At 43.8% G+C, this 13697-nt stretch overlaps 1 protein-coding gene across 11 annotated transcripts in view; it reads right to left on the reverse strand.

Annotated features, from left to right (window-relative positions):
- Positions 1-6667: 6667 nt before the first annotated feature.
- STARD13 (StAR related lipid transfer domain containing 13) overlaps positions 6668-13697 on the reverse strand; it is a 294539-nt gene continuing 287509 nt past the window's right edge. For all 11 annotated transcript variants that reach the window (XM_068672945.1, XM_068672941.1, XM_068672944.1 and 8 more), the window contains 2 exons: positions 9993-10169; positions 6668-9613 (listed from right to left, as the gene is read on the reverse strand). In XM_068672945.1, coding sequence (XP_068529046.1) covers positions 9496-9613; positions 9993-10169 — 295 coding nt within the window. In that variant the 3' untranslated portion in view covers positions 6668-9495. The remainder of the gene's footprint in view (positions 9614-9992; positions 10170-13697) is intronic.

Raw genomic sequence — 13697 nt, forward strand, 5'->3', positions numbered from 1 at the left:
GACTGCTCTTAATTTTCAATCTGTCCAGTTTTCCTGCAGGGTACCTTAGGAGAGGCTTTTGTGATAACTCCACGTGGAGCTCCTGTTGCTGTTTGTTTTTCCAGTGCCACACAAATAACTGCAACTATTGCAGGAGACTGCTGGGGCCTGTGTCTACACAGAGGTTTTTCCAGCAGAGACAAATCACTGGGACTTGGAGGGGTTTTGGTTCTTCGACTTTTTATTATTATTATTATTTTACAATGACTTTAACTAGTAAAAAACCCATGGAAGCAACCATACTAATATAAAAGTGTTTTGTTGCGCTAGTTTATTCCCCAGTAACCCTGCAATAAACTTCACAGCTCTTCTGTTCCAGCAGGGTCACTCAGAGCCTTGAAGGAATTGTGGCACTGAGCAGGCAGTTTGTGGCATCTGTGCTGAGCATCCTAAGGAAAGTATGTGCCACTGTTAGAGGAAGTGGGAGCAGAAAGGGAAAAGGCTAATTAATGGGACAGGTCTGTTCAGTCCTGATGAAGGGTGAAGAGGTCAGTTTTGGTGCTAGATTTCAGCCTCAGCTGAAGTCCAGTCTTGCTCCTCCTTCCCTCATGCAAAGTGGTGAAGCAGAGGCAAGGAAAGGAAGGGGGAAAGCTCTTCCCCTCTGCCATGTGCTGCTCTCAGATTGCCAAGCCACTCTTTGCCAACTGCTACAAGGCTAAGGCTGGTGCTGGCCGGCTCAGCCCAATCTTTTTAGGAGACTGAAAAAAGAAGGAATAATAAGGTGAGATCAAAGTGGCAGAGTCCGGCATATCAGAGGCTTTTGTTTTGTATAGTGAGCTGAACAAAAACATTCTCTATCGCGCAGTTCTGAGAAAATCAAATTCATTAAGAAACCAGAAAGTTGAAATAACAGCAGCCTGCAGTCAAGATGCTTCTGGGCGCTGACATTTTGCTGGCTATTATTTGCACTTTTTGTGTGTTTGGGAAGGAGTGGCAAAAGGGCCAGAGAAGCAGAAAGAAGCCAGGGAAAATATTAACAAAGCAAGACAGAAAAGCCAAAGGCACAAGAAAATGTGTGAGTTCCTCGCCCTGAGAGCTGGGAGGACAATGTCTGTGTAGCCCCTGATGGGCCGTGGGACTTTGGGTATTCTTTGCTCAAACAATATAATTTAAACAGAGGATTTAACCTGAGAAATGCCTGCCTCTGTCACATTTGTCCTTTTATAGATTTACCTTCTATGTGATGAATCTTACTGTAGGTCAAAAGCCTTTTCCCTGTTTCAAGAACTGCTCACAACACAGCACAGCGAAGCACCATTATTCAGCCCTGGCTCTCCTGATCTCACCCAAATGTGCTCCTGGGGAAACTGGGCAGCGGTGGGTAGGAGAGGTGATCAGTGTCACTGGCATGCTGAGCAGCACAGCGGTGATTGCAGGTATGGTGTTTTCTTTAATGCTGCAAATTCCCTTCAGGTTGGGTTAGTTTCTACCTTTATTAGTATAAATAATTTCTTCCTTTGCAAAAGATGAGAGTCAGTAACACAAAAGACTTTGGGTAGTTTCTTATTTGGCAGGGAGGGGAATGAGTTTTAGCCCTTTCCCCCTAACCTGTGATGTATAATGTGCTTGTAACTGATTTTTCATGGCATTGGTCCTTGCTGGGTAGGAGAGAAATGCAGCAAAATCTCCTTGGTCCCACCTGCTTGGCTGGCAGGAGCTGGAGAAGCCTCAAATGCCCCAGTGCAAGCCTGGGTCTGAGCACCCTCCAGAGCCAAAATCACGTCTTACTATGATGCTGGCTGAGAAGGGCCTGAGCAAAGAGCCGGTGTGGTTTGGTTTATTCTGCCTTCCAGGCTCCACAACTGCAAGCTGGCAGTACTGCACAAATTAAGCACCTGACCACAGAAATCTGCCTTTTTTTTTTTTTTCCTCACTCTTGAGGGAGCCGCGAATTGGCCAAGTGTTTAGTTCAAGAGGTGCAATGGTATAAAACTACCTGCGCCGTAAAGTTTTATGAGGTGACAAAGTTTTGTAGACTGGCAGAAGCAATAGCACATGCTGGAGGGCATTGTGGGGCCCGCCGGGACAGGGAGGGGAGCCGAGGAGGGGGCTGCAGCTGCTTCAGACCCGTTGGCCATCAGAACCCACCAGAGGGACCACAGCCTGGGCCTGGCACAATCCCCATGCTTGGCACCACACGGGGAATGCAGCAGTGCTGGCTTCAGCTCCTCCACCAGCCCCTGCTGCCTCCTTGGGCAACAGTTTATTCATTTCTGGGCTGTAAAATGGGTAGCTAAATACCAAGGTATGGCATATGTATGCCAGGGCGTATAGTTTATTTGGCAGATAAAATGCTGTTTACAGGTCTTATGGATTTTTTGTGGATAGTTACTACTTTGCAGCAACCATTCCCCTTTCCTCTCTCCACTAGGATCAAACAGTTATTCCCAAAAGCTGAAAAAATAAATGCTCATAAAGTAAGCTGCCAGTGTTGCAGTTGCCTTTTTCAGCGCTAGCTGAGACTTTAAGTCCACCTCGAATGGAAATCTGTGGATTTTATACACATTTGTAACTCATTTATCAGCTTCGTTGCTGCAGGACATGTGAGCGGATATTGCCTTTCCCTGTGTCTTGGACTGGGAGGCTGCGAGGTCGTGCACTACACAGCACATGGTTGCTCCTGCTTGGTCCTGACAGGGTGCTGACACATCGCTCTAGCTGGTGACATGTTATTATAGGGCTGGAAGAAAAAATAATGTAACCAAGCTATTATTATTTTCTCTTATCTGTATGGTCATATTAATGCTGGATAATCATTATATAAATGCACAGGAGACACAGTCAAGGACACATTCATTTCTAAAGTCCTCCAGTGCTCTTATACTTCAGCCATTCATCTTCTGTCTTTAATTACAACAAGTGATCTCAGAGGCACTTAAAAGATTAAATTACTCAATTATTCAAAAAACCCAAGTGCAATAACTGTATCTCTTTGATAAATACAAGTGATTGCTGAAAAAGGTTGCCCAAGGCAAGAAACCCTGGGAGGCCAAGGAGGCCACAGTGTAACATTTTGGCTTAGCCCAGTGACACCCATTTAATTTTTCATTATTTGCAGCAATTATTTTTATTTGCATAGATAATAGGCACAGACTTTTCCATTGCTGTCCTGGTGATGTCAGCAGTGAGATGGGTGCCATTGCTCTGTGATTTATGAGTGTCCCAGCACCTCTTCCAAGTGCTGAGAGAATGCCACGAGACAAGAGAAGATCAAGAAGACAAAAAGCCAGTTTGGCCAGTGAGTAAACCCCACTCAAGGTGATTCTTGTATCTCAGCAGCCTTGGGGTAAGCAGCGAAGGTGGACAGCCAAGAGTTGGCTCTGAGATGTCTCTGAAATGGCACCCAATGGAGGGAGCTGCTGCTGTAACCCATGCATGGGCATGGCCAGCAACCCTGTGGTGACACAGCCTCAGCAGCAGATCTCATCCATTCATGTCTCAAATACAGACTCCTCCCTAAGCATGGAAGAAAGGGAGGTGAAGATGACTCTTTGGGGATAGAGAAATCCAGGCTAAAGAGCTAAAATATCACAATTTATCCTTATAGGCCCAACCCTGAGGAGCGGGCCAGCACTGGGCAGGACACTGGGGCAGCCATGAAGCCAGAGGCCTGCCCTCACAATGGTGGTGGGCTTTTGGCTCATGCTGGTTGGGGACAGCCGACACTACTGGGTGCTGGGGGTGGGTGAATCAGCTCCCTGATTTCAGCTGGCCTCAGGGCATGTCTCAAAACTGAAGGAGACTGGGGAAAAAATAGGAGTCACCGCATGTGGTCAAGCCAAACCACCTTCGGTGCTTCTGGTCTATGAAGCTTCTACTGTCATGAAGACCAAACCTGGATGGAGCTGGTGAGGTGCGGTGGGGTGGTGGAGCTGGTCGGGCCCAGGCTGCTGCTCAGCTCAGGTTTGGGGTGTTTGGGGTCAGGCTGCCTGCAGGCACCCAGCTCGCATCTGTCCCACACACGCCGCGGGGCGCTGCCGGCCAGCAGATGCTGCCGATAGGGTTACTGCTGCCTGGTTGGCCACCTGCGGTTCCCACATTCATTTAATTAAAAAAATAAATAAATAGTAACTCGATAGGCGGCCTCTCAAGCAAAAGGAGTACTTCCAGCAAGGCTCCGGAGAGGGCCAGGCATGGTGTGGGGAGGGGCAGATGGCCATGTGGATCATTTTTGCCCATAAATTGCAAGCTGTAGCAAATCCTCCCTGTAGCAAGTGCTGGCTCTGTATTTCAGCCACATGACTGTCTCAGAGCTGCTACAAGCAGGTGAGAAGGAAAGAGCAGAATGTGCAGTTTTAGCTTGAGTTTCCCTAGTGCCCTTTTGCAAAACTGAGCATTTTGATTAAGAAATAAGCTGTGAGCCTTTCGCTGGCACGTCAGCGAAGCTCTGTACAGCTGCTCTCTCCAAGCAGGGCGGTTTCCTGCTGGCGCAGAAGAGGCTGCCGCAGACCGAGGCATTTTCTCGTTAAAGTGCAGTCACAACCTGGACCCCATCCTGTCTCCTTGCAAATTGGTGCCAACCAAACGCACGCTGCGGTTCAAGTCTCTGCTCAAGGTAAAGAGCAGTCCGTGGTGTGCAGACCATTAGCCTCCTCGTCTCGCCTGCTGTGGTGCACGTGGGGCTCTAGAGCTGGGCACAGACAGCAGAAGGGAGCAGAGGAAAATAACTACTGGTGAGAGGTCAGTGGTAGGGTAGCAGGTTAGACATCTTCAGTTCAGAATCAAGGGATGGAAGGAGGTAAGAATCCATGTTTTTATAACAAAAAAAAAAATATGATAGAAATGCCTTCATTAGAAACATAAAGTTTCTGGTGTCTGGGGTGTTTTGTGGATTAGTGAGGGTATCTGGAAAGCGTGTGAAGCCTAAAAAAGATGGGCAAATAGTTATATGCAATGTACTTGTTTTCCCTCCTGTTTACTTGTTGTCCCAGACATCGCCCAGCTCAGTGTTAGCCCTTCATTTCCAAACACTGGTATGTTTGCTGAACTCAGTTTCTTGCACACCGAAGCAGGACAGTCTACAGTTGCAAAGTGCTATGTGTGTATCTGCTCAGCATCCATTATGTCTTTGGGCAAAAGTCTTTGCTTCTACATACTGTAGCTGGGTGACCATGATATTGTGTGTATGGGAACCAGATGCTTCAAAATTTACATTTGTACATTTTAGCAAAGTCTGAACACACACTTTTTTCTGAATCTGGGGTTTGATGTCTCATATCTCAGTCCTGGCACACCGTGATGAGATTTTAACAGGATCTGCCTGGCCTAGCACCCATCCCAATGAAGCCCTGGTGCAGCTGTAACAGTCCCACACCTGACAAGGAGGATATGACAAGCCCATGCTAAATCCATGCTAAATCCATGCTAAAGAATGAGTGGTCCGTGCCATTTAAGTACTGCTCTCTGTCTTGCAAGATATGTATTCTCCCCCTGGTTCTCCCATGTCACTACTGAACTAAAGTGACAGTATCATTTTTCATCCTCTCCTACTTGATTTTCAGTCTCCAGCAGTCTTTTGTGTATTTCTTTCAACATTTTCATCTCACAGTCATTTCAGTATGTTCAGTCCATGCTCTTCTCTAACAACTACCTGCCGCTTCAAAGAGCAGTGTTTCTTAGGCATGCCAAGATCTTCCAAGGCTGATGCTGATTCTGCAGAGCAAGTGCGTCAGACAGAGGTACACCTTGTTTCTGACTTCTGCAAGAGGTTATAAGGAGGATGGATGCCCAAGAAGTCAACATTGTAAAGGCTGCACACACCAGGAGCTGAACATCAGTGCAGTTAGGGTTTGGATGGTTTATTTACCCTGACATTACTACAGGTGGATGGAAGGAGAGCTGGGAATGAGAGAACATCACATTCTGTACTTTATTTTTTTTGCAATAAAGAAGACTTACACAGCTGCTTATCTCTATCATAGCAGAGAATTGGAAAGAAGTGCTTTCTTTCAGTCCAAATTACAATAATTAGCTTTCCCTGAACAGTGGTACATACAGACATTCCCTCCTAGATGATCTCATAGCTGACTTCCTCCTCTGTATCCTGTTTGCTGAGACTCCTTTTCTTTCAATAATTCAATAGAGAGTTGGAGAGATACAGGCTCATCTGAAGGGAAATTAATTCCATCCGTTGATACATGTAAGACAAACCACAAGAATCACTGTTCTGTTGTTGCATTTTTTTTTTTTTCTCTTTTGCAGCGGCTTGGTGGATTTGAGACAGCTAATGTCAAAAAAAGCGAAACCAACATTCAGCATCCCAGCTCCACGGTCAGTCTCATAAACCTAGACACAGATTATTGATTATTGATGGCTGAATTCCTGAGAGTCAGGAGCCTAAGTACTGTTGCAGACTTGAGTTTACCTTTCTCTAGGCAGCCATCCCAACCTAATGGCTTCTTTGGAAAATACTTTCCCCTTACATATCTTTGCCATGAAGTTCTGGGATACTTTGGGACAATATAGGATAATCATAATAGATAAAAATATCATTTTGAGCCTAAAAGAGTTATTGAAGTCTCATTTCAGATCAGATTAGTGTACAGCAGGTGGTAATAAAGGAAGGAACAGCTTAAGTGTACCGTGTTTGGGTCCTTAGCCAGCGGATGAAATAAACACATAAAGGAAATTTGATTCTTTAGTGTATGCAAATTTATTCAACTCTGCAATTATTTATTTACAACTAATGACTGATACCAACGGATGAGGTAAAAATATGAGGTATTGATATGAATATAACATTTAAAAATGTAATCATCATAATGTATTCTCAATGGCAACATAACAATAAAAAATACTGTGGTAGCTGAATGGTAGACATGGCATAATGCGCATTTTAATGAAAATGTATTTCATTGATACATGGCTTAGAGATGCTGGAAGCACACGACAGAGCTTTTGCAGTGGTAGGAGGACAAACCTACCTTGCTAACTGTAGCAGGTGGCAGAGGGGCCTTTCCAGCTGAGTTTTCAGACAGGGTAAAACCACTGTCCGGGTTTTCCCTTCATTTCCTTAAGAAATTGCTTAGTGTCAGACAATTGCCATTCCCAATGCCAGAGAATCTCTGTCCATTAATACTGAGGCACTATTGTATTCATTTATGCAAACTAATGTAGCGGCAGTGCTCTAATTGCTCCTGTTTTGGAAAACAGCCGTCATGAAGCCTGCTGCCACGGCTACAGGCATTACTGGGAAGAGGCGTCTTGGGATTGTGGTTCCAATGGCAGTGGGGGACTGGCCTTGACCCGGCACCCCGAGAGCCACTGTTCACTCCCAGGAAGGTGAGATATGGGCAGTGGTGGTGGTCTGCCACCTGGGGAGCACCCGGACCTCATTATGGGCACGTAGGGTGTGAGCACTCACTGTCTCTTAATACTTTAAACCACCCGATGGTTGTATGTTGCATCTAATGTTGGCCATAAACTCAACACAGGAGCTCACAGCCAGCCTGCCTCCCTGATCCTATGAGTCGCACAACGAAACACAGGTGAGACAGAGAGAAAGAGAGGAGCAGCTCATGGGGGGGGAGATGACAGTAACTTTTTCAGGGTCTTGCTGCTCTACGGTGGCACCGTGCTGGGTCACCCTGCCCCGGTCTACCCCAAGCTCCTATGGGCTCTCTTCCTCAGATGATGGGGGTCTTCCCCACCAGCACAGCCCTCATGTATGTGCACGATGGTGCGTTGGGCTGTGCTTTAGCAGCAATAGTCCACCCACAGCTCCTCTTCTCGGGGCAGATTCAAAGCACTGGCAGAGCCACTGCACGGGAAGACTTCACCATTTACTGGATCAGGGTGCAAGACTGTAGCTTCATATGTAGGAAACATCTCCCACGTTTAATTGACCTCATACTAACTCTTCAGTGGATTTTGTTGGAAGGACTGAGCTAAAACACTGGCTATGAATGACTTGGCTGGTTTATGCAGCAATAAATAAAGTCAAAGTGAACACATGCGATTAATGAAGAACAGTATTAACAGGCTTGTACATTCTTATTGAATCATAGATGTAATATCACTTTTGGTCTTAGGTTAGTTAAAAAAAAAAGAGAACCCTGCCTCAATGGTAACATCAACAAATCCTTATTATTACTTTTAAAGCATTCTTCCATTAGCAAAATAATAGGTCCCTGAAAATGAAATGATATAACAGGCTTAAATGGCTCCTACTCCTCATAGTCAGGGCTGATCCTGCTCCGACCAATGCATACAGAGGCAGGATCATGCAGATCAGTGCAATATAATACAAAAATGCTTGCTGTTACTATAAAAGCGATTTTCCCTAGCATATCCTGCATTTAATCTTTTAAATCTCTGAGATGTGTTTAAAAGCTTTAAAAAGTTCAGTTACTTTTATAGTATGAGTATTAAAAGGCATGGTATTTATTCATCTGCACATCTTTGTGTCCATTGGATGTGGAAAATCTGCTTTGGAGCTTCTTAATAATTAGCCGTCTCTATGGAAGAAGGAAAGAACAAGACAGAAACGCTTACTCAGAGCCTAGACAAAATGCTAAACAAAAGATTTACAGCTTAGTAACTTAGCAGTCTGATTTCAGACACCTCAGTACACATGGCGTTATCTTGTACTTTTTAAGAAAAAGCAGATACTTTGAACACAGCAAATAGTGAGGTTCTCTAGTGGCAGATACACCATTAATTAAGGCAATAGGAAAGTTTTCGATGATATCTTGTGCTAACAGTCACAGGCTTTCTGCAGCTGAATATAAACAGCCTTCAAAATGTCTATCTCAGTTACATTTCCACATATTTTATTTGGTGAAACGGATCCTCTCCTCATTATTTTTAAACATGCAACAACCTCTCTCCTCCTTAGCTCTTTTAATTCCTCCTACATCTATTTCTAGGTACCTTCTCGTAGCACACAAACACAAAACAAATTCGAGAACAGACGTTTCTGTTATCACACGGATTATGTCTGGTAGCCCTGTGATAATAGCAAACAGCTTATGTAGCAGTGACACACTAAGAAACAAGTGATGGATTCATTTAAGGTCCAACTGATGCAAGTGATTTCCTCTACAAAGCACTGAGTTATATACAAAATAATTAATTTATACATATACTTATATATAGATATAATATAGATAAATATATACATACTGTACATAATTTATTTACAATTAAAATACGCTTCTCAGAAGCCTTTAAATACCAGAGTTATGTAACACACAAGTAATGGCAATAGTCTGATTTCAAAGTAATAAAGATAAAAGCTCTTTGAGGAAAGATCTACTTCAATAACTGAAATTAATACAGAAGGGATGTGGGAGAAGTCTCCAGAATAAAAGAACTTTCCTATAAAATTCCTTTTTCTCCTTTGTACAGACCCAGGTCTGGTCAGCCTTCTGTAACTTAAATAAGGTCTTTGCTTTCTGTCTTCCTGTTCTCTGGCCATACCCTGATTTACATGTCCACATTTCCAGGAACACTTCCTCAGATTTTTGTTTCTGGTCCCTCGGCAATCAGAGGCTGAAATGAGTTTCTGATCCTGGCAACTTCTGCTGCACACAGATGTCCAAAGCCTTTGTTGTACCACTCTGGGGAATGTCCTCTGAAGAAATGGAAAGACACAGTTATTGAGAAATTCAAATACTCACGAACTATGCTCCACAGGAGTGGGCTTGCCATGCCCCCTACTCCCTGCTGCCTGTGGTGGTGTTGGGGAATTTGAATACTTGTCATTGTAAGCGTACTCTGCAGTGCTCCTTTGCAGTAATCAAACAACCAGATTTTATTTCTATGATCACATTATAACGACAGTAGATGCTGAACACAGAAATGAGCTTGGTGGACACAAAAGACCACAAGAGGACTCCAAAGCAGCAAAGCTATGTTAGCCATGCCCTCTGTTCCCTGCACCTCCCCTCTTTGAGCTGGTGTTTATTTGCCCTGCTGAATGGACATCTGCTTTTTGCAGGCAGGATACTTACTTCAGGTCAATCCTGCAGATATGGGTCAGCCTGGCTTTTCCTGAGCCACATGGCTCTATCAAGTACTGAGAGTCCATCACGATGGCTCGCACGGCTCCCATAGGAGGAGCCTCTTCGTGCTCCACAGAGATGGCAACCAGCATGCACATTCCCTTTGGCAAATCCGTCCTCCATGTCCTGCAGCAACACATTCAGGATGAAATTGCTCTAGTAAGTAGGCTTTTGGGCATACAAGTAAGAACCAGAGTTAAAGTTACAGTTCGTTTTTCTGCTTGTCCCTGTAAGGCCAAAGAGCTACGTCTCAGAACACCAATGAGAGACTATTATATATAAATATAAGCAGGGGAAAACACAATAGTGGGAGAAGACACATATTTAAGTTAAAATACAGTGTTGGCACACAAACATGGTGTAGATTGGACAAGACTGAGGTGGGCAATTTTCAGAGATAGGTAGCCATGAAACCCACACAAGGTGTCCATTTTCCCACAAGGTGGGAGACTGAGCAGTTCTCAGAGGCACGTTAACTGACTTTGCTTATGGAGGTGATGCCTGTGATGTCCTAGGTGTCCCTGGAGGAGTTTTGTGTGCCAAGTTTGTTAGGATTGTTGCTCAAGACAGGCCACAGACATCTGTCAAGCTCAGTTGTTAGATTTCCCTCCTGGAAATGTATTAATTTTAATGGTGGGTACCATAATTTTAATGAGAAATGCTCAGAGGTTAGGATACTTGCAATCAGTGCTATTCACATTGTTTTCCTGAAAGGCGATGTGCACCTGATTCTGCTGCCCGCCACCAAGCTGGGAATCCGAGCCTGATGTGGAACAGCCACTCACTGACATTGCTGCTGGCTCCAGGTGGAGAAATTGTGCTTGTCCTCACAGGGATTTTGTAACCATCATGTGTTAGAGGGCATGACACAGCCTTTTGCTTTCTGCAGATGGACAGGCAGTCACTCTGCCCATGTATCTGACTTGCTAAATGTTAATCCACCCTGATTCCAAACAAATTGAATTACTGCAGGACTGGAAATTCATATGACGTGCAGCGCAGTAGTGGCTGGGATACAGCATCACTCCATCAACGTTATTAGCATTTGGGTAGGAAATAGCCCATTTTCCTAAGTTTTGGGAAGGCCATAAAGTGAGCACAAGCCATCCAGCAAAGGCTGAAATGTTGCACTGAACCCATGCAGACTGTCATAGAGCAGCAAATACAGTTTAGCACAGCAGAAATCCTCACTGCTACCAACACTGTCTCCTGAAACTCCTAGGACATGTTTTGAGGACATCCAAATTTAATGATGTGCATTTATTCAATCAATGGCGCTAACGTGCAATACTCTTGGTGATGATAAGTATAAAGGCAGCACATTTTAGCAGGATGTTCTGCTGCTAATATCCACTGATGCACAGCAGCTGAGGAAAGTCTCCCGAGGTGGCTGGTGACAATTACACGGTTGTCATTTGCCTCTCCACACTCTGAGCAGCACTGGCAAAATATTCTTACCATGGCTAATTTGTTGAACTAGCCAAAGGCTGAAATTTTATGTTAACTTGCTTAGGAATGACAGCAAAGTTGACGCTTCCTTTCCTTAGGTAGGCTTTGGTTTGCTATGAAGCAAACATCTGAACCCAAATCCTTGCCAACTACCCCATAGAGAGGGACGGATCACCCAGGCACACCCAAAGGCATCATCCATTTGCTTCCCTCCTCCTCACTGTTACTCCAAAAAGAGACATCTCGTTGGAAAGCTTCTCCTTTCCAATGCCACACAGCAAGAACCAACACATTTTTGCAGGCCCTGAAAAAATGGTATTTTTCTACCCCTCCTTCCAGGATCTGTGCTGAATGCTCTCTTCCATTTCAGGAGGAAAGGGGCATTTTCTGGAGCACAAAAGCACATTTTCTTTCACCAACTTTACACAACTACTGAGGAAATTTTACACAGGAAAAAGTACTATAACTGTAAAATTTCATGAACGTGTCACCGCATTTGTCAGCCAATTATAGGTAGTTGTTTCCTTATTACCAGTGTGTTTCTTCCCTCAAGCAGTCAGGTTTAAGGGCTGGCCTGTTAAGATGTATTTTTATTTTGAGCACTGTCACTTGTTTCATTTTTTCCCTCTCCCAGGTTTCTAGCCTCTCTGACAGACTGTACAGATGTTTTTCACAGGTTCAAGAGATCTAGACTTTAATACTTAACATATTTTTCCTGTTCTGTTAGCATTCTCTCCATTTTCTGGTATCTCACATCTTTCTCGTCTGCCTGGGATCTCACAAGATTATATTCTTTTCCCATGCTGTGGGAAGAAATAAGAAATTTCCACTGTACTGCATGATGTGCATCACCTTGCCACGGACTGTGTGAGATGGGGATTATGGCACCTTGGGAAGCAGGTAAGCTGCTTTTAAGGACTGATGAAATTTGTTCTTCAGCAGATGCTTTACCATTCTGCGTTTTTTATATGAAATTGAGCTGTTATTCAAGAAAATGTAGGAAGAGACTGATTTCAGAAGGTTTTGCATGTGTATGTGCCTTAATAAAAATGACGAGCTATCTTAGGAGATGCAGTACATGGGGAGACATCTCCAGTGAGATGCTGAGCCACTGCCTGCACCGTGCTTAGCTGTGACCACATTATTTTGGTAACTACATGACACTTAGTTGCACCATTTCTGAAGTAGAAAAAGATGTGAGATTTAAGAAGACTTCCTACTCTCAGTTATATGGTTTTAAGCTGGTTGCTGTACTTCCCTATAAATATCTTACCGTAATAAAAATGGGTACAACATCTAACATACAGATGTGCTGTAATGCTTGACTAACACTAAACACCTGAGGAACCTTTAATGAAAAGTGATGTACGTGCAGGGCAGCTGAGAGCTGCTTCAGATCCCTGGCATATGAAACACTGGCCCTGTACTTTTACCCGTATAGTCTCCTCAAGGGAGCCCAGTCTTCTCATTATGACTGCTGCATTAGAAACCGAAGAACTACATTTTTATCTTTTCACAACCACCAGTTTGACTGGGAAGGGGAGAAGGCAGTCCTTTAAAATATACGTATTCGTGTCCCCAGAGGTGAATTATAATTTCACTGTGCGCTTCCCACCAATCATAATGTATCAAATTGACCGCGATATCACTGGCTAACCTTGTTCTAGACATAATGATATAAATCAAAAGAGATAAACAACAGAAAGTGTCAGATCTGCCTGACGGCTGTTTCCAGCCCTTAGAAACCCACCAGGATTCTGTTTTATGATATATATTTCAGTCCTTGGGGGTCATTCTGCCTGGGTTAGTGAAAAGAATGAGGACTTGATGGCAAGATTTTCCTTTAACTGATAGGACTGCACAGCAGGTCTTTAAAGAACATAAAACACCATGAAACCTAATAGTGAATTAAGTGGCAAATAAGAGGATAGAATTATGGTCATCAAAACCTCCCTGCCGCTCCCTGACAATCTTCTGGGTGCTGCGCAGAGGGCCAAATTTATCACTTGTACAAATTGATAATATTATTTAAGAAAATTAATTATAAAATTAATGTAGCCCAATATTCTGTAGGAAGGCAGAAGAGATAGAGCAATGGAAAGACTATTTTTCTCATTGTGAAGACTTATAGAAATTTTTTAAAAATCTTCATCTAAGAGTTCCAATAATTCTTCCCTTATTCCAACAATATCTGCATGTCATCAT

The sequence above is a fragment of the Anas acuta genome, chromosome 1 (assembly GCF_963932015.1).
Source record: "Anas acuta chromosome 1, bAnaAcu1.1, whole genome shotgun sequence".
Taxonomy (NCBI): Eukaryota; Metazoa; Chordata; class Aves; order Anseriformes; family Anatidae; genus Anas; species Anas acuta.